General features: G+C 38.4%; 1 protein-coding gene and 1 long non-coding RNA gene across 2 annotated transcripts in view; one reads left to right on the forward strand and one right to left on the reverse strand.

Moving 5' to 3' along the window:
* Positions 1-5,777: 5,777 nt before the first annotated feature.
* On the reverse strand, positions 5,778-19,482 carry LOC108961473 (uncharacterized). Its single transcript, XR_007777012.1, has 3 exons — positions 18,931-19,482; positions 12,584-12,637; positions 5,778-9,371 (listed from the first exon to the last, which is right to left on the reverse strand). It is a non-coding gene; the product is annotated as an uncharacterized LOC108961473 (long non-coding RNA).
* Positions 19,483-19,575: 93 nt separating this feature from the next.
* MINDY3 (MINDY lysine 48 deubiquitinase 3) overlaps positions 19,576-20,741 on the forward strand; it is a 49,468-nt gene continuing 48,302 nt past the window's right edge. The window contains exon 1 of the mRNA XM_030230742.2: positions 19,576-19,743. Within this exon, the coding sequence (XP_030086602.1) occupies positions 19,647-19,743 (97 nt within the window). The 5' untranslated portion in view covers positions 19,576-19,646. The remainder of the gene's footprint in view (positions 19,744-20,741) is intronic.

Below are 20,741 nucleotides of genomic sequence, written 5' to 3' on the forward strand. Positions count from 1 at the left end.
GAAAGTTCAGGCTTTTAAGGAAACTTTCCTGGCAAATTGTTGGAAAAGACAATTCATAATTAAACAGCAATGGCAAAATTAAAAGAGGTGATGGCAGAGGCAAGTGGTTTCAAAAAACACTCAAAAAATAAAAGTTTATATTACAAAGTCTGGAACTAGCATGATATAGTAATTAATTTATTAGCTGAGTAATTGTATAAACTTGATTTTCCACCTATTTCCATCTCAGCTGAATGAAGATACAAAAAACTTGATGCTCTGCTTACAAAGTTACATCTGTGAGAGCTTTTCAGGTGACTTAACCCCAAGTGTGTCAGTCCCTTCATTTAGTAGGCCTGGATATCCACCGTGATTTCCAAGGGACATAGGACTCTTCCTTTCATTTATTCTCCTTGACTTTTACTTAAAAACAAAATATATAATAATATATTATTCTACTAATTTTACATAATTTCTCCATTTTTTCCTATTTTCTCCAACCATAGCACTCTACCAATTTTTTATCAGATATTTCAGATAAAATTAGCTTGCTCTAAAACATTCAAACCCATCACACCAACCATGAACCTCACTGTGCACTATGTACTTAGATCATTGTCCATTCTAGGAAGGACTGCTCTTTGGTCACTTGAGTGCTTCCTTAGTAGGCAGAAAAAGTGAGTTGTAATATGCCATTGAACTCCTCAAGAGAACAACATAATGGGAAGCAATAGCTGAATCAACGCAGGAGCAAGCATGTATGACAGCCAAACAAAGGCACATCATTTATGCAGGTGGAGGGATTTTTGCAGAACACCATTTTGTGCAATTCAAAGACATGAAAAGAAAGAATCAATAAATCAACAATATGCACAGAACGGAACTGGGATTATAGCCCTAAAAAAAGCCCCACAAGAGTTATGACAAGTGCTGCCTGAAAGGTTTATAATTCCTGTCATTTTGAGCACTCTTTGTAAATAAAGAGGATGATACCAAGATACCTAACTCCTTCAAACAACTTTTCCTAGAAGAAATATCTCATTGACCAATTGCTCAAGTCAACAAAAAAGATATAGGTGTTGTTTCCAGTACTTTCACATCATCTTCACTTACATGCCAAATAAGCAGTCCTGGCAGAAGGAGATAAGTGGGTCTGGTCAGTGCAAAACCAAAAGCAGCAGCGGAATGGAGAGCAAAAGCCCCCTGATGTCAGAAGATGTCAGCAGCATAAAAATCACATAATGCAGTGAAGAACATGCAGAGAGACATCTGGACTGCTTTTAAATATAGGTATCTGTAAAGATGGTTGCAAAGGGATTCCTATGTGAAACTTCACTGTCATTTTCCACTCTTCATTAAAGCATAAGAAAGTTTTAGATTTGTCAAGTTGGAAATATATTTTGGAGAAGTCAAACTCACAAAGGGACTCAGCAGCTCTAAAACTGCTACAGATTTGACAAATACTGAAAGAGACTGGAAACAGGAAGATAGTAGTGTTCCCATCTCAGAACTCAGGCATATCAAGTTCTGCAAAACAGAATCCTACATCTTACTCTGTAAAACATACGAATCAAGTGAATAAGTTGTGTTTAATATCTTTATCAATGGCACAGACAGTGGGACCAAGTGCACCCTCAAAAAATTTGCAGGTGACATCAAGCTGTGTGGTGCAGCTGACACACCTGAAGGATGTCACACCTGAAGATGCCATCCAGGGGGACCCAGACAAGCTCAGGAAGTGGGTCTCTGCAAGCATCATGAAGTTTGCCACGATGAAATACAAGGGGCTGCACCTGGGTTGGGACAACCTCCAATCTCAATACAGGCTGGAAGGTGAAAGAATTGAGAGCAGCCCTGACAAGGAGGATTTGGAGTTGCTGGTGGATGAGAGGCTGGACATAACCTGGCAACGTGCCCTTGCAGTCCAGAAAGCCAATTGTATCTTGGGTTGTGTCACAAGCACTGCAGATAGAAGGTTAAGGAAGGTGATTCAGCTTCTCTGCTCCAATCTGATGGGACCCCATCCAGAGTGCTGCATCCAGCTCTGGGATGCCCAGCACAGGAAGGACATGGATCTGCTGAAGCAGGTCCAGAGCAGGGCCACAGAAATGATCAAAGGGCTGGAACAGGTCAGCTATAAGGACAGACTAAGAAGGCTAGGATTACTCATCCTGGACAAAAGAAGACTCTAGGGGAGTCCTTAGAGCAGTCTTCCAGTATCTAAAGGGGGACTTATAAAACAATGGAGAAAAACATATTAATAAGGCCCTGGCAATTGGACATGAGGTAATGGTTTTAAACTAAAAGGGAGTAGATGCAGACTACATCTAAAAGACTAAACTTTTCACAATGAAGGTGGAGAAACACTGCAACATGATGACCAGAGAGGTGGTAGATGCCCTATCCCTGGAAACATCCAAGGTCAGGTTGGACAGAGTTCTGAGCAAAATTATTTAGTTGAAGATGTCCCTTCACATTGAAGGGCAGGTGGACTAGATGCCTCTTAACAATCACTTCCAACCCAAACTATTCTATTATTCAGTGTACAACAAAATAATGAAGCAATTGCAGAGCATGGTCAAAGAGGAAGAATTTAAAGCTTAGTTACATAGGATGGCTCTCTGAGAAACAATGAGCTCTGGAGGGAGTAAGCTTTGGTTAGGTGTTTAATATCTGCTTAGAGTTCACACACTAGGCTGTGTTTTTAACACCACTTTGCAATTGACTTTCTGTTTTCTACCTTTTGATGCAAAATCAGTGAGCATGTGGGATGGCCGAAGTAGTTGCATCAATGATCAATTATTGCCTGGAGTGCTTATAAACATGCCTTTTTGGTGTTTTCTCAAGAGTATATATTATGGTAAGAGCAGCAATATTTCTTCAGTCTTCTGAGAGCATTACCAGGAACAAAGAAAAATGGAAGACAAAGCACAATTAAGATCATCACCCCTAAAAAAGAATACCTCTACTGCAAAGTACAGAAAGAAATCACAATTATTAAATATTTTTAATATGTACCTGTATCTGGCACTTTAGTTGTGGATCTTTAAGATACGTGTCATTAATCTTTCCAGTTTTTAGTAAACAAAATAAAGCTGAATGAGCAAAATGGTTCATGGAAGACCTGAACTGCATTTGAAATAGCAAATTACCTGCTTGTGCTACAGAGATAGATTAAATTCTAAAAATAACATTAAAAAATATTAAAACTGCAGTATTTATTAGTTTCCTGATGTGGCTTACCAATGGATACTCACTACTGGACCCATTGGCATAGCAGTGGGGGAAGCACATGTCAGAGCAAATGGCTTGAAGTGAACAGTGGCAACAGAGAAGCTGAGAGTGCTACTGAAAGAAGCATACATTAAATATGGCACAGTAATATAAATCTCATGTAAGCTTTCTGTCCTTTCAGGACTGCACATCTGTGTAACTGCTCTGAGCACAGCACCATCTTTTCCTTATACTTCATTGGAGAGGACCCACAGGAATACTCTGTGTATGAGATTGTGACCACCAGTTGCGGTCTAAGAAATCAAACTTTGCATGAAGTTAAAAAGAATGGGCAAAAATATCTGAAGGATATAAAGAACAGTTTTCCAGGATGATCTAGAACAAAGCTGTTTAAAGTCTGAAAAAATATGGAACCAATACAAGAAATCCCCTAGTGATCTTAAGGATTTCAAATAGACACAGAAAGGCAGTAATGGCTTTGATGACATGCAGTTCCTTTAGAATGAGACCAGAGCACTGGAGAATAACAATGATGAAACAAAACCTCTAATTTCTATCATTTGGGCATTCTCTTTTACCACTTGATTGCCTTCTATATTGTCCATAGATAAAACAGACATGTAAAAAGAAAAAAAATACACAAGGCATCATGGCTTATACTAAAATACAGATATAATTAAATAGAATAAAGTATTTTAGCTTCAAGAAAAATTTTTCTCACTTTACTGTTTTTGGGGCCTATCACATTTGGTGTTTCTTGCCATATTTTCATGACATAGCAATTTTCTGGTAAACTCTCTGGGACAAGGCTTGTCTCCTACAGTTATTAATAAAATGCACAGAATACCAAAACTTTTTTCCCTTTTTAGGTTTCTGAGAAGTGACACTGAGAAAAAAAGCCAAAGAGGAAAGAAAATAAATAACGGTATTATCTTGCACATTTTAAAGCCACAGATGATGTATATTATACATTTGTTGCTGCTCTTTTCTTTCTGTGAAGGCAAATATTTATCTTGAGAGGTTAACTAATGCATACTGGCAGCAGGTATCCCAAACACTAAAGTGCTACACCAAGAACATTTTCAAACTCCCCATTTCCAGGTTATTTACTGTCCTTGACTTTGACTGTCCTTTGAGAATGAGAGAAAATTTGGTCTCAGCTTTGATTTGCAGTAGGAAAAGCTAATCAACCTCACTTACACTTCCATTTCCAGCATCTGTGTTGCCTTTTGATGAGGAAGCTGCACACCGAGAGCTTAACCCAAACCAAAGACACTTCTCTCAGGATCTCTGGCTATCCTGACACAGTAAAGAAACTCTGTGTCAACTTCAACATGCTTTTAGCTAATCTGGCATCCTGCAGAATTTACCCTCAGCATCCCCACTTGTATTTTGATCTGGACAGCCTGGCATTTTACAGTATACTTTTGATAGTAAAGAACAGTCAAATTCCTTTAGACCAAAGGGAAATTTTCCAATAGGAGAGAGGAGAGTCCCATTCTAGCTTCTTCCTAAATAGAAACACTGTATAGAACTGCTTTTACTTCTACAGTAACTTTCTTATGAATGGACAAAATTTTTTCTCATAATAGATAAGCTTTTCTTTTAGTGAATCAGTTCTATAAAGGTAAAGATGGTACAGCAACAACACATTGGCTTGAATGATATAACTGGGTTGAACACAGTTCATATATATGAAATCAAGGTATTTAATGTATAAAAATCAGGACAGTGTTCTTAAAAATTGAACATTACAGCCACATGATCTTATTAAGAAAAAAGCTTTCAATAAAACATATCTACATCTAACTGACCAATACCCAAAAGTGTTCTCATAAACATTTTGCAGTCAAGGAAGCTAAAGCTACTTTTAAAAGAAACTGTCAATAATTTCTAAAATAAAGCATAAAAATAACTAAGGTGTCCTTTTGATCCTTGTGAGTATACTTTATTTGTCCTTGAAAAAAATATATCCAATGTACCTTTCAAAATGATTTATTATGTGTTATTGTTACAGTGTTCAATATTGTTCAATACTGAACTACTGTACTGATTACCACTCTCCCAGTCTGCTTTAGTTCTATCATGTGCTTTTATTTACCACCTGAGGCAAGAACATTTTAATTGGTTTAGGGAAGCTTGAACTCTCTTTTATCAATGACACATTTCATCAAAACAGAACAAAGCCAGGAGCTGTACGTACTCTGCCAGTGTTGCAAAACAATGGGTTTGTTTGAGGGCTTAAGTTTGGAAATGGATCTCTGCAGTGTAAATTACTTAATCACTTGAATAACAACATCAGAACATCTAGACTTTTTCTTCCATTTTTTTAATAGTAACAAAATTTATCAACAAATTGCAATAACTTTCCATATTTTAACTTCATTCTAGACCAATATATTCTGCAAACTGACCCTAAATCTGTACTGCACATCTACCAAAGATCTAGAATATAGCATAATGTGGTTTATAGCACTGTGAGTGACAGAACTAAATCATGTAAGCATCACTTTTAAAAGTTTCTGTTAAAATAACCCTTACATGAAACAGAGAGAGCATTGTAGTCATGTTTGAAGTAAATTTAATTGTCTGCAGTGATTAGGAAAAAAGATCAAATTTTTCCAGATCAGTACTGTCCCTTTAAGAAAGCATATGTTACTTACTTTAGGACGATATCATGTGACTTGTAAACAACAAAAGTAAACTGTCTATTTTATTAAAATTGCTTAGCTGAATCAGACACAATCCCATGGTAAGCATTGCATTTTTAAATTTTTTTTACAACAAAAAGATATGTACCGATAAAATATATTAGTAAAAATTAATTAAAAAGCAAGGGATACATTTATTAATCTGTTTCTATCAATCTTTTCAACAGTGATCATAAACATTTTACTTTGCAATGAAGCAAGAATTTTACAAAATAAATATTTTTTCATGAAAAACAGAGCTAATGAACCCTTTTCTCCTAACAGGTTACAGACTACATCCTTCACAGCGGTTGCTGCCATAGCTTCTGCTTTTATCCCACCTTTCTGTCTGGACAAAAGGTGAAATAGCTGGCTGGTATCACACACATGGTGACCCACCAGCTGTTTCAGTACATGCACAGATACTGACTCATATAAGATTTTTGCATTAGAAACATACATGATACAAATATGTAAGAAGCTAATGTAGTGTAGCTTACTGTTTTCCCCAGCTTGAAAACAGATATTGGCATTTATTAACCACTTTAGGGTGATTATTTTTTTGGGTGACTGATCTTTAAGCTTTTCCTTTTAGGCCTACCATAACAATATAGCTTAGAGAAGTTTTTAAACATGCTAACTGGAGCTAATATATTAATTATTTTGGTAAAGCTTCTCAGTTAGCTTTAGAAGCGAAATGAAACAGATCTCTCCCATTTTTCAACTGTTCATGATTCTGAACAAGCACTTGCACTTGTATTCAAAACCTCTACAGATGAAAACAGCATTCAATACTGGGAATCCATACAGAGATATGGAGAATGGGATTTATATTTCAGAAGACCAAATGGACTTTCTATTCCATTCTGTGTTCCAGGTGAACGGCTGGAAAAGCATCTGGCAAATCTCTGCCAGACTCTTAAGCTGACACTAGGTTGAAGGTCTGGCACCAGCATTTGTGCCAAGATTCATACTAACAGAAATATGGCCAGGTTTTAAAGATGAATTTTATGATGCATTTGGCAATGAACATAAAAATATTTCCAACATTATCCTAACAAAGATTTTTATATAATTTATTCTGAAAAAAGAAAGAGACGGTCATCTAGAGAACTACTACCAGTATTTGTGAGATTGCTACAAAAAGCGGATATCTAGGACCTAATTTTAAACAGCTTCCCCTATTCTGTTCTGCTTGGTTCTGGAAAGATGCTTTATAACACAGCTTTGTTGAAAAGTCACAGGTAAGCACAGAAAAATGGCAGCACTTCCAAACAATTTGTTGAAAATCCATCCAAATTTGAACCTCCTTGGGCTTAAGATTCTGACAACATAAGTTGGCAGCACTGTATTTCTTTACCATGTACAGTTATATATAAGAGGATGCTCAGAATTACATATACGAGGATGGTATATTTTTCGTGCTTATGAAAGCTTCACTGGTAAAAGAGTTAGTAAGGTGTTTATTGAAAATACTTTTAAAATTTATTTTCAGTTTTACTTTAAAAATGCTTCAAAAGCATACTGCAGGAGACACCTGACCTAATTTACAACAAGTCAATAACAAATTTTTGGACTGAATCCTAATTCCTTTCAGTAATCTAAAATATTAATTTTGACATATTAAAACTTAAGAGTCAAGAAGAGAAATCAAATACTGCAGACCATACCTATTAAGAAGTTCAAAGACAGCAAAAGATCCAGCTCTAGTAGCTAGGCAGAAGGAAAGGTTGCTATAACACTTGGTAACATGGGAAACATTTGGTACATTATTATGTCACAGTTTTTACATACACAAACCCAGTTTTAAGGAGTGCATTGTAATATTATGCTTTGTAGTTTCCTATAAGGCCTGGTTGATGTGACATAAAACAAACTGTGTGGAAACTAAACTAGGTCCTATGATTTACAATGTTCTTTCCATGTTATTTATTACACTGAATTAGTTTATACACATATACCATATATACATAATAATAATCTCTGGATTGTTTTGAATTAGCACATTATTCCTTAAATTCTATTCCCTTTCTTTCCTTTTGTTTATGGGCTGCAATAAATTCTTATTGTTTCTCTTTCTTCATTTTACAAGGTAAAAAGTGTTCTTAATGCCTCATCTTATGGGTATAAAAATGGAAGTTGATGGAGCACAGTGTTATGATTTATACAACTTCACCCAGAACTGCCTGTGTATTTAATCCCATAGTGAGACTATAATGTCTGTATAGCTACCATTTACTTCTGAATAATATTATTTAATACTCAAAATACATAACTTGAGGGGAGTGAGGGGGGGGAAGCATTACAAGAGAGAAAACAAAGAAAGACTTGAAACAGATTCATTATCAATGTACAACAGCCAAGCTATCTGAAGACTGACTTTAGATCTGAGCCTACATTGCACAGTGGTTTTGTCTTGGTTTTGTCTAATTTCTAGACAATTAGCCTGAAAGAACAAAGATGATCCTGTAACTAGTTACTAACTTGCATGCAAACATTACTCTTTTAAGCTTTCGAATCCTGGACTGTCAGTGGGGGAGATCTCAAAGCCTGGTTATTTTCTAGCTAGTAACATAGTGGGAAAGCACCAAGATACTTCAATTCAGGTAGGAAACTGCTAAGCTGTGAATGAACACACTCCGTACATAATTTATAGTAACTCTATGTTGTTGCTTCAAAAAATGACTTCACCTCTCCATTGAAGATGAGACTCCAAAATTACTAATAATCTTCTCTCAGCAGAAGGAATACACATCATAATCATCATTGTCACGATTAGCCTGTGAATTAGAAATTACAGGAAAAAAGAAAACAGACCAGGAAAAGCAAAAAGTCTAGGTTTCAGCTGGATCACCATTGGTGTAGGCAAACAACCATTGAATGCAATTACTACGATGTTCTTATGAGTAAAGTTATCAAATTAAATATCAAGATGACATAGAGAAAGTGAAATACATATAATACTGTTCATGCAGTTCTAAGAGTAAAGCAACACATTATACAAATGAAAATTCACAACTATTTTAATCTTCTTTCATTTTAGTTGCTTCATTTTTATATATTTCCCTGTAAAACAAAACTCCATTGACCTGTACCTATCACTTGAAAAATATGAATGAAGAGAGAGAAATTTCTCTCACTGGCATCAGTCCATATGCATTCAATGACTACCTTAGACAGAAGCAGTTGGAAGGTGCCACTGGAAAACACACCAAAACCCTACTCAGTGTAAGTCTATTCAGATCCAAATGCTGAAGGCAGTGGCTAGTCCAAAGTGGCTCTGGTCTCCTTGGGTGACGATTCCACAATCTATACAGGCACTCTGTTGCAGCATACTCAGGGCAAAGGTTTTCCCCTTGAGCTGGGATGAGTTTCCAATGTTCCAGTGTTTTAACTTTTGGTCACAGACTCTTGTCCTCCCACTGTGCCGCTCTGAGAAGAGCCTAGCTCTGTCTTCTCAACACTGTCCTGTTGAGGGAGGCATACAGAGCATTAGCCTCCTCTACTTAGGACAGAAATAACACATCTCTCCTTGTACATCATATGCTATAGCCCCCTAAATATCAAAATGGCTCTCTGATGTGCTTGCTCCACTATGTCAATATCTCTTCTGTGTTGGTGAGCCCAAAACCGGACACAGCAGAAATGTGGTCCCACAAGTGCTAGACAGAGGGAAAGAACCACCATTTCTCTTCTGCTGCTGGCTGCCTTCCTCCTAGCACAGCCCATGATGCAGCTGCCCCTCTTTGCCAGAAGTGCAGCTCACTGGTGACTGAGTGCAACTCACTGCCCACAGGGGCCTCAAGTCCTTTTCTACCAGGCTGCTTTGCAGCCAGCCAGTGCTGCCCTGGGCTGTTCCATAGGTTTATTCCATCCTGGCACTTTGTATTCTCTTTTGGCAATTTTCCTGACTTCACTGATAGCCCATTTCTGGAGCCTGACAAAGTTGCTTTAAACAGCAGCCCTGCACCCCAATGTACTGAACATCCCTCCCAATTCACATATTTGCAAACCAGCAAAGGATGCACTTGATCAAGTCATCCAAGGTGTTACTGAGAACAAGCATGACTGGAATCAATCCCTGAGGCAAGCAACTCATACCTCGCTGCCAGGTGAGCTTTACACCAGTAATCACTATCTTAGAGTTCAACAGTTGAGCTAATTTTCTACCTATCATACTGTCCATTTATTCAGCTCACCAGTTTGGCTGTAGGAGCACTATGTACATTCTTAAAGGCCTTGTAATACAACATCCATTACTCCCAATGGCTTAGCTGGTATTCTCATCACAGACTAGAAGGAAATGATCCTCCCAGACCACATGGCGCAGAGGATATATAGGTAAAGAAAGCTATCAGAGATGAGAGGTGGCCAGAGTACATAAGAAGCAGTTCCATAGCAACCGTTTCTGACTGGTGCAAACTCAAAAATCCAGAAATCTGGGAAGCCAGAACCAGTTAGTTGCCTGCTGTCCTTGCATTTTCTTCTGAAATTTTTTTGGGAAACTTCTCTTTCCCCAAGGTTTCTGCTCATTGTAAACATGATGTCCTCTAAAATTCAAAAGGAGTTGGGATTTTCGTTTTCTCTGTCAGTTGTATCAAGTTCTCATGCAAATGCAACAACACTGGAAGCTCAGAAGTGTAAGATTTAGAGTATATGTCACTCATTGCCTGAAATAAACAGATTCCTTCACTAAAATACACAAAGCTTGTTAAAAAATTTGGCATGCTAAGCCACACATGAATTTTTCTTTTCAATGTCATATGAAAAATGTTTCAAGCCAAAACCATTTCTCTGTCGTCATGTGAGTCATCATAGCACTGGCTTACATTCACATCTCCTGATGAGCTCTTCAGTTTTGCTTTCAGTTGCACTGCTACAGAATGAAGTATTCATAAAAAGAAGAGAGGAAAGCTGCACTAGGATTTCACTGTACATAGGTGATGCTGCTGAGAATATACTAATGCTGACTGCTTATGAAGATTTTTAAAGCAAAAATAAATTAGTAAGGCAATAGGAGAGGCAAATGGCTTTTGAAACCCATCCATATGCACTTCATGTAATGCTAAGTTTTGTAAAACACTATGCAAGGATGTACCATATGTCAAATTGCAGAACAGGCTCTGACACTACCAGTTTCATACATTTAATAACAAGTATTTAAACTTCAACCATCTCTAGTGACTGTGACAAGATGCTTGAATATCAGACTGTCTCCTCTGTTTTCCACAGCCAGCCATCTTAAGATGAGAGTTGACAAAATACTTTATGTGCTGATTATTTTTCTTAAAGCAGTGTTAGCAGCAGCAGTCCCACTGTTGTGCTGAATGGGCAGTTATCTTTCTAGCATTAATTTTCAGGTTTCTAAGAACATGTAATACCCAAAGCTAGTTACTATATTTCAAAGAGGCAGCAGGGAAGCAAAAAGAAAACAAGAAAACTCTCCTTAATAGGCTCAAGACTTTTTGGAATTGTTAGCTTCACAAAACCCAAAGAAAACTGAATTTGTACAAAACAAGGAAACTTGTTTATTTCTGTCTAACAGCAAAATTAAAATAAAACAACATTTCTAATACCTGCAGTTATGGTCTATAGGGACTATGAATCATTCCAAGTGTTTTATTTGAGGAATAGATGGTTTTAAGTAACAATCAAATGCAGTGTTGAGGAAATGCTCCTATTCATCAACAGTTTTTAACTGAAAGAGGAATGTGGTATTGAGGATATATTCCTAATAAATCTAGACAGCTCTAGATCACAATCTTCTCTTGCAGCTTTGATGCCTTTCCATTGCTGCTTAGAATGATAGGAGAGATGTTATTAGATTTTACTAGTGTTTATTCTTCTGTTTTTTAAAAAAATAAAAGAATGGGAAGTAAACAAAAATATAAGCATAATTTTGTTTGGGGAGAAATTAAAAAGGAAAAAAAAAAACCAACCCAAACTCTAGCACAGTTTATATGTTCAAGAATAAAAGTTGTCAGTAAAAATGCCAACATGTAAAAAGGAGACAAGTCATAGTTGTTGTGGGAAACTGTAAATTTGAATCCTTCACTTTGTGTATTCCAAAGCAGATGTTCAGCTGCTATAAATCAGCAAAACTCCTTGACCCTTAATTTCTTAACCACACAGAATGTGCTGAGGATATTTTTTTTCACCGAATTCAGTTAAGCTAAGTAGCAGTACTCTGGCTATTCTAAGAACTACAACACCCTCTATTGGGCAAAGAATTTTCATTCAAATATGGAAAACCAGTTAATTTCAATGATCTAAAGCAACCACTGGTTGCATTCTTCCAAAGGTCGAGCTTGAGTGCATGATGCACACACACACAGTCTATACAAATAAGATATATCTAAATATTATGATGTATAAAATCCTATGATTTATTTTAGTGTGATAACATTTTATAAAGAGAAAGTAGGAATTAATCTTTTGATGAAAGAAAAGACCATCTCAACTCAATAATGAGGTTACTCTTGAACCCTCTTTCCCCAGATTTTCTCATTTGATGGGTGCTTTTCTCAGTACTGCCCAACATCCCCTCTGGACAAATCAGTGCTCCCAATATGGGTGCTCCTTTTTAATCTGACCCTTGCATTCTTCCTTATGTATTCTTAAAATGTCCTAAGTATGTGATACTTTTTAAGGTTGCACTGTCACAGGCCCAAAGAACTTACAGATTCTTGCAGAGAGAGTATCAGTATGAAAGCAGATAGGATTTTCAGCTGCCTCTGTGAAAAAAAGATGAAATAATGAATTTTCATCACAAATCAGGAGGATACAATGTCATACAGGAAGAAATTGATTGTTGAAAAAATAAAAAATCAGTAACATTTAGATTCATACTCAAGAGAGAAAACAATGGTTTAGGATGGATAATTTATGAAAAAGGCAAGCATAATTAAACAGAAGTATTGTAGATGAAAGGAGATGAGAACCAGTGTGTCAGGGTTTTAAAAAAAAGAGGATTTTAAAACAGAAAACTTGTAAAAGTAAGAAAAATAATTTAGGAGAGCAAGACATTTAAACATGCAAATGGTTTTGATTGCCAGACTTTGAGAAGGAGTTGTCCATCCCTGTAGTAGAGACCACTTTCTGAGTATCTGTTTTCTCCTATCAGCCCTCTGAACCACCTCTTCATTCTGCACTCTCCCAACACACCACCTGCTTGGAAAAAAAAACCTCCCCAGTCAAACCAACTTTCCAAGATAAAAAGTAAAGTTAGTCTAAACATACTGGGGGCACCACTGGAAACCAGTCCTTTTAGAAGACTGGAACTTTCCTGTTAAATTTTGACTAAATAATGCATATTTAATTCTTTTAACATTTCAATACAATTAAGATATTTCAATTCAGCTTTTCTTTTGAAATCAAAAATTCAGTTCCTTGTATCAAATAACTTTTTAGTTTGAAATGCAGTTCACATACTAAATTTGATGAATCTAAATGCCTTTTATTTTTCCTTTTGTGCATTGTCACTGCCAGGTAAACTCTGCAATTAACCAGAGGATACTGACTGCACAGCAAGTCATTAGTCCACTGGATAATTTGGCTTTAAGCTTGCCTGAGACACTTCTAACTAATAATACCAGACGTGTAGTAGTATCACTGTGTTGGAACTTGTCATCCTTAATTTAATTATACTATAATAGTCTTAATAATTACAGACTTTTTTCCTTGCCAATTACAATGTTATTTTTTTTAATTTTTCTCATAAAAATGTGCAGCCCATAATCCAAAGCATGTGCTGAGAGCTACACACTGAGTGATCATGTAAGGCTAATGGATGTTTAAATTTACCTGTCCTTGTAAGATCATTTTATCTGAAAATAATAGAGAACCTCAGGATGCTTTGGGAGGGAAAAGATGACTCTTGTCTTTAAACAACATGAAAATGCCATGGTAACTTGCAAAAAATGAATAAATGACTGTTTCTGAAATAGTCCATTTTCTTCTTTTATACGCTTATGAATCCTAAATGAAATGCAACAGTGAGTAGAATGGTTAAGTTCTGATGTAGATTGTACTAGGAGTACAAGGATATTCACTCACTGGTGTTTCTGCAAATGATGGAGTTTTAGCTCCAGCAGTTTTTAACAGCCTACCTGAAACTAATCTATTGTCTATAGCAATAAGACACTAATTTTATATATGTTATATACATAACAAAGATGTCAGTCTCAAGTATTCCCGTGCACAGGACAATCACTGATTTGTTTGGTCTCATCAACAGATTCTGAGAGCAAATACCTACTATGACATTGCCCTTTTTCTCTCTTCTGTAATTTCAGTAGGTGCCAGTAAGTTAAGAAATTTTTCCACCTAACACCAATTCATCATTTCAAAAGAGGAAATAAGAAACATGACAGCTTCCTGTTTCTTAGACTCATCTTCTCAGAGAATTTGGTCCTGGTACATAGCTCAAAATAAAAGTTTTACCCTCCTCTCAAACAAGGAGGCCTAAGGAGAGACAAAAGGGACCATGAAAGTGTCAGGGCCATAGGATGTCTCTTGACCCCTGAAGAATTTAAATTTTGGGTCCCGATTTTCCTCCGAGTCTTTATCCTGGCAGAAAGCACCTTAATCTGCTCTAGATTGGAGGATCTTTTCCTTTGCTAGAAAAAATCCCAATTAGGCCACCCCAATTCAGGATGGGTACACTGAGCAGATAAGCATGACCATGTTCTTGTCTCTTCCATACAGAGCCCCACTGTCTGACCTCAGCACAAAACAGGGATCAGCATCTCTTCCCACCACCACTTTGCCATCACTGCTACTACAATTACCTTAACCTCTTCAGTGAGAAACAGCTGGAAGAATGAATGTCAGCCGCCATCCAAAACTTGCCTCTGCCACAAGGAATCAGCATTCTGTAAGCTGGTGACATTCATCATTCCTCAAACAGAGATGTGTACAATGTAAAATTGTAAAATTCCATTGTACAATGATGTACAATGGAATTTTGAGCATGACTTCTGATATAAAAATTTCTCTTCAGTGATCACCCTGACAGAAAATAGTTATACAGTACTTCATGTTGTACTATAAACAAAGTTCAGATATATTCACACCAGTAGGAAGTAGGCATCCAACCCCAACAGGTAGACAGCTAAACATTTTCGTGATTTGGTTCAACAACATTTTCTAGCCTACCACAAGTTTCAACTTCATAGTAACATTTTTGCTATACAGATCTGATTAATAAACTAATTTTTGTTTTTCTGGGTTGAGAGGGCAGAAGCACAGGGTGAGGTACTTAAAAGAGGGGAGTAAACAGAAAAGGGGACTATAGAAAACTTTAATACATATTTTTACCTCCTCAGAACAATTTAGTAATGCAACACCATTGCAATTCCCCGTGGATCTGTATGAGCTAAGTAGCCTGTCATTAATTAATATATTTGTTTTTCCTACCACCCAAACCAGCTTTTTTAAAGACAAGTAAGGCAGAACTATCTCATGTAGATGAACTTTACTGAGATATGCCTGGCAAAAATCTACAATGTCTGTAACGTACTGCTGTCTGTCAACAGTTCATTGCAGTAAACCCATAAATTCTCAATAAAAAGTTTCATGAAGAGATTTAATTCTTTAAAAATATATTAAGTAAACTAAATAGGACTGTACACTTAGAGACTACATGCTTATGTTCTTTACCTACTCCTGTCTAGCAGAGAAGTGTTCTAAGATGTAACATACCACAACCAACAGAATCAAGCTAATCTAAGTGAGTTTGGATTAGAGAAGAGAAGGGAGAGAACAGTATCTGCTATGTTTTCCTAAAACCCCAAACCCACCAAACCAGTCTGCAGAGACAATCTGCTGCACAAAAAAAAAAAAAAAAAAAAGCTGCACCTTAAGTCACCAAACCAACCACATGATGGCAGTCCAACATTAAAAAAAGGAAAAAAACCTGCTTTAAGAGAAGCTATTTGAAAAAGTAGTATAAAATCAATATATATTATTTGTAATATAACCAAACAATGCTGCACAGCAGTAATTTTCAGTCTCTCTCTCTTTGCACTAAATACTTGAAGGACTTAAAAACCCAAAATGCAGGTAAATACTCTGTTTATCTTCCATGAAGCCCTGACTTCATGGACGAGTTTTTACATCCCAGAGTCCACAGAAAAAGGATTTAAATACACGTTTCATAATTTTAGAAAATACTATTTTGAAGTAGTAGTATGAATTTTTGCACTCTCTTTGTTAAGAGTTCTGACTTCACTTACATTTATTTCTGAAATCCAGCATAGCTGTCAATGTGCTATTGTACAACTGAGCTGGTAGTTTCTTCTAATCATCCTTTTTAGTTTCCTCCTCACTAACTGAAACTCAACTATCAACACAAACTCACACACAAAGCTTCCTGTCCAAATCTTTGATAGGCATATGCAACACATCATTATCTTATGAATGCCCAACACCTATAAGAAAACTGATGACATCCAGAGTCTCATTTGCTTGGATTTAGTATTTGCTACAGTTGATATACAGTTTGATTTTTACCATTTTTATTAGTGAAGCTAATGATTTCAGTGATATTTCATGGTATTTCCAAAATAATTTCCCAATGCTTTTCCTAACCAGCATGACAGATTGTTCCAGTTGGCACATATCCCCAGAATTGCTCCCTTGTTCCTAGATGAATTAATTTTTATTTGTCTATATTGAATTGCATGTTCTGTATGCCAACCAAATCAAGATGGGCGGAATCATTTAACATCTTGTGTCTCTCATTACTGTCTTTGCTTTTGCCAGTATTGTGAGTAACTCTGAAAATGGGTTTTCTCATACCAAATTATATGGATCAAATTAGCAATATCAGAGTTCACATCAGTTGCTGGTGAGAGCATTTTTACACAATACAAGGCATTAGCTGCAAACCAGTCACTGCTACACAAAAATACTGCTACTGCACCAAAATGTGGCAATTTGTCATTCTATCTCAGGTTGGAAATACAGATTTAAATTTATATTGTGATGTTACAGGAGATATGAGCTGCTAGGTCACCTGCAGGTCTGTAATCACAGATTTGAAGAATGCTTATCAGCATTCTTCCACTCTATAGTGACAAAGTAAATTTGCTGCACTTTAGTTTAGAGCACATTAAACTGTGGAATCTCTTCTAGCTCACAGCTCTCCGGGTTGTGACTCAGCTTTTCCTTATATGTGGAAAAGTTTCACTGTGAATACCTGTTTGTACCTATGAAATCAAAGGACATGCTCATTAACTTCATTTCCACTATCACTGCAGAGTCATAGACTCATTAGGCTGGAAAAGACCTTCAAGATCAAGTCCAACCTTTGACCACCACCTTGTGAACCAGACCATGGCACCGAGTGACACATCTGGCTGTTTCTTGAACACCTCTAGGGATGGTGACTCCACCACCTCTCTGGCCAGTCCATTCCAATGCTTGATGACGTTCTCCATAAAACATTCTTTCTTATGTCCAATCTGAACCTATCCTGTTGCAGCTTGAGACTGTCCTCTCATGCTGTCCCTGGTTGCTTGGGAGAAGAGCCCACTCCTCACCTGGCTACCACCTCCTTTCAGGTAGTTGTAGAGAGTGATAAGGCCCACCCTGAGCCTCCTCTTCTCCAGGCTAAACAACCTCAGCTCCCTCAGCCACTCTTCATGACTCACACTCTGAACCTTTCCCTGGCCTCACTGCCCTTCTGTGGAGACACACAATGTTTTTATTGGAGTGATGATCCATGACACCAGAGATGGAAGAGGAGGAGGAGCTTTTCCAGCCCTTTGCATGGTGCCATACAACTCCTCTGCTGTACAGCAGTGGCCATCACCCCATTGCAGGTTCAGCACCCTTGTTTTACAGTGCCTTCTTCCCTCTCTACTAAATTGTTTTTCAGATTGCACCCTGAGCATCCATGACAATATAATTTTTTTTCCCTATGACAAGCCCAGGAATTGAAAGGCTGGCCTAAAACTTGCACTTCTTTCCTCTGCCTTGTAAAGCCTTCCTATTAATGGATATAGTCTCAAGCTTGTTGAGCTGACTTACACTTGCACCATGGCACCATTCTGATGATTTGTTTTCTGAAAAACTTCACGTGTATATAAAACAACACACTTTAAAATAAATGTACTTTGGTATTTTCCTCCTGCTCATGGGATGTTTACAATTTCAAGTCTGGTATACCTTGTATTAAACTCAAAGTACTACAACAAAATTTGGTTTTTACTGCACTATTGGTTTGAAAGACACAAAACCTAGCAACATGATGGCCTTTGTTATACTATGTACAGTACTCAATTTTGTTGTCATGATGCCTTTAATTCTAATTAAATTCCTTCTCATTGTTTGCAGTTCTTTCTTTATGCTAAAAATCAAAAAGTGTCCATTATAATTGCATTGTTTATTCATAGAATCCATTCTGATAATCAATATTGAAGGAAATTGATGACTTGTCAGTAATTATTCAGAAAATGCTTAACTGTGCATATACTTGAAAACGTTTGAAAATCAGAAGTACAACCACCCCATCTTCTGATCAATTTGTGGTATGACATGTCAGAAAACTCACAAACACGCTTGATATTGGTTATTTTTATATTTAATTCAGAATGATTGCACATGTAACAGCCCCAATATGTGCTCAATCTTTACAAAAGCACCAAGTGTATGATGAAAGACAAGGAACTACTGGAGAGAGTCCAGTGGTGGGCCACACAAAGGATTAATGGACTGGAGCATCTCTCATACAAGGAGGGACCGCTGGAACTGGGCCTATTAAGTCTAGAGAACACTGAAAGGGAATTTAATCAATGTATATAAATGAGGTATAAATACCTCAAAGGTGGGTGTCAAGAGGGTGGTGCCAGGCTCTTTTCAGCGGTGCCCAGTGACAAGATGAGGAGCAATAGCCCTAAACTGAGACACAAAAAGTTCCACTCAACATGAAGTAGGATTTTTTTACATTGGGGGTGGCAAGAGCACTGGCACAGGCTGCCCAGGGAGGTCATGAAGTCTTTCACTGAAGACATTTAAAACCCACCTGGAAACGTTCCTATCACAGGCTCCAGGTGACTCTGCCTTACAAAGGGCTTGGACAAGTTGATGTGGAGATTGTCGAAGAGGAGATTCAGATTATATTAATAGAAAAAACTTTTTCACCCTGACGGTGGCACTGGAAGAGGTTGCCCAGGGAGGCGGTGGTCAGCATGCCCGAGGTGTTTAACAGGTGTCTGGGTCTGGTGCCTAGTGATGTGGTTTAGGGGTTACAGTGGCGGTGCTGGGTGATGGGTGCCTTGATGCTCGTAAAGGTCGCTTCCAACGCCGATGATTCCATGATTCTCTAATACCATCTCCAGTGCTCCCTTCCAACCCTACCGATATGGTAATTGTTTAAGAAAGTGGCCACTACACCGCAGCTCTATTTCGGCTGCACACCGCAGGAAGAATTGCGAGCCAGAATACACAACGGTTTCATCTCAGGAACCTTCAAGGCGAAAGGCTGCTGCCTAAGGAAACAGCTCCGTCCCGGATTTGTCACAGTAATGACCAGGGCCACACGCACACGGGCCCGCGGAAGCACCAGGGCCTGCTGGGGAAGCGGAAGGGCCGCCCCGCCTCGCCCCGCCCCGCCCCGCCCGGCCTGGCCCGGCCCGGCCCGGCCCCGCCCCGCCCGCGCGGCCCCGCCCCTGCCTCTCCTGCGCAGGAGCCGCCGGAGCCGCCGCGCCCGCCCGGCGCCGGGGCCGCCGCCGCCCCGCCATGTCCGAGGCGGGCCAGGAGCTCGTCCACCTGGTGTGGGGAAAGAAGGCCGGGCCCCGCGGGCTGGCCGACACCATCTTCTGCCGCTGGGCGCAAGGTACCTGCGTGCGCCGTGCCCCGCCGGCCCTTCCCGCCTCGCTGCCCGCCCGCCGGGCACACCGCAGCTCCCCGCGCCGCCCCCGCGCTGTGGGTCCCTGTGCCTGAGGGGCGCCGTGCCCTGGGCGCTGCTCGGGTGCCTGTGTCAGAGGCACCTCCGCGCTGGCCCACGCGGGAAAATGATGCAGCAGCTTCTCTTGCTCAATAATTATTTTGGTTTTTTGCAGCATAATCGTCTTTAGCCACACATCCTCGCAGGAACTTAAAATTGTGTAGAAAGGGATCTGAGTTTATTAAATAGAACAGCAGCGTCTTATGTCGTGATTTTACATAGCTTGTGGAAACGAACATAAGTTGTGCTTTGGTTTTGGTTTTTTTGTGAAGAGTATACGAGTCACAAATACCAAAAGAGGGGCCAAACTTGGGACAGAGACCCATAGATTTGTTTTTTGAACTGGTTATTTGGCCGTGAAAGCAGGTGTATGCCAGTACCAGGAAATGCCAAGAGATAAAGCGCCAGTGATGCTGGAACGTGTGGTATTTGTAAGGTGTTTTTTCTGTCTTTAAATTGTACAGCCAATGCATGGTTTCTTCTTGATGGAAGCTTGTTGGTGATCGTTAAAAGTGCGATTGCAATGCTTACCTATAAAAATTATATGCAAGTAATCAGTCTGTGTTCCTGTCCTGGCTGAAAGAAGGGAATAGTAGCCTTCTCTATAACTTACTGGGGACTTGAGGAATTCTAGTAATGATTCATGTTCATGATAAAACTGCTGATTCCTGGAGAAAATTCGTGATAGTGGAATTTATAGATTTAAAAATGCATCCAGGTCAGGTTAAAGTTGCTTGAAACTTAGTTTCTTTGTGTTCTCTGTTTCTTTATTTTTCTTTTAATAAGGGTGTTGTCTTGAAACTTAGTTTCTTAGTGTTCTCTGTTTCTTTTTATTTTTTTTTTAACAAGAGTGTTATCATCTACATAGTTTCAGTAGATTTGGGAAC

Source organism: Serinus canaria, chromosome 2 (assembly GCF_022539315.1).
Source record: "Serinus canaria isolate serCan28SL12 chromosome 2, serCan2020, whole genome shotgun sequence".
NCBI classification, from domain to species: domain Eukaryota; kingdom Metazoa; phylum Chordata; class Aves; order Passeriformes; family Fringillidae; genus Serinus; species Serinus canaria.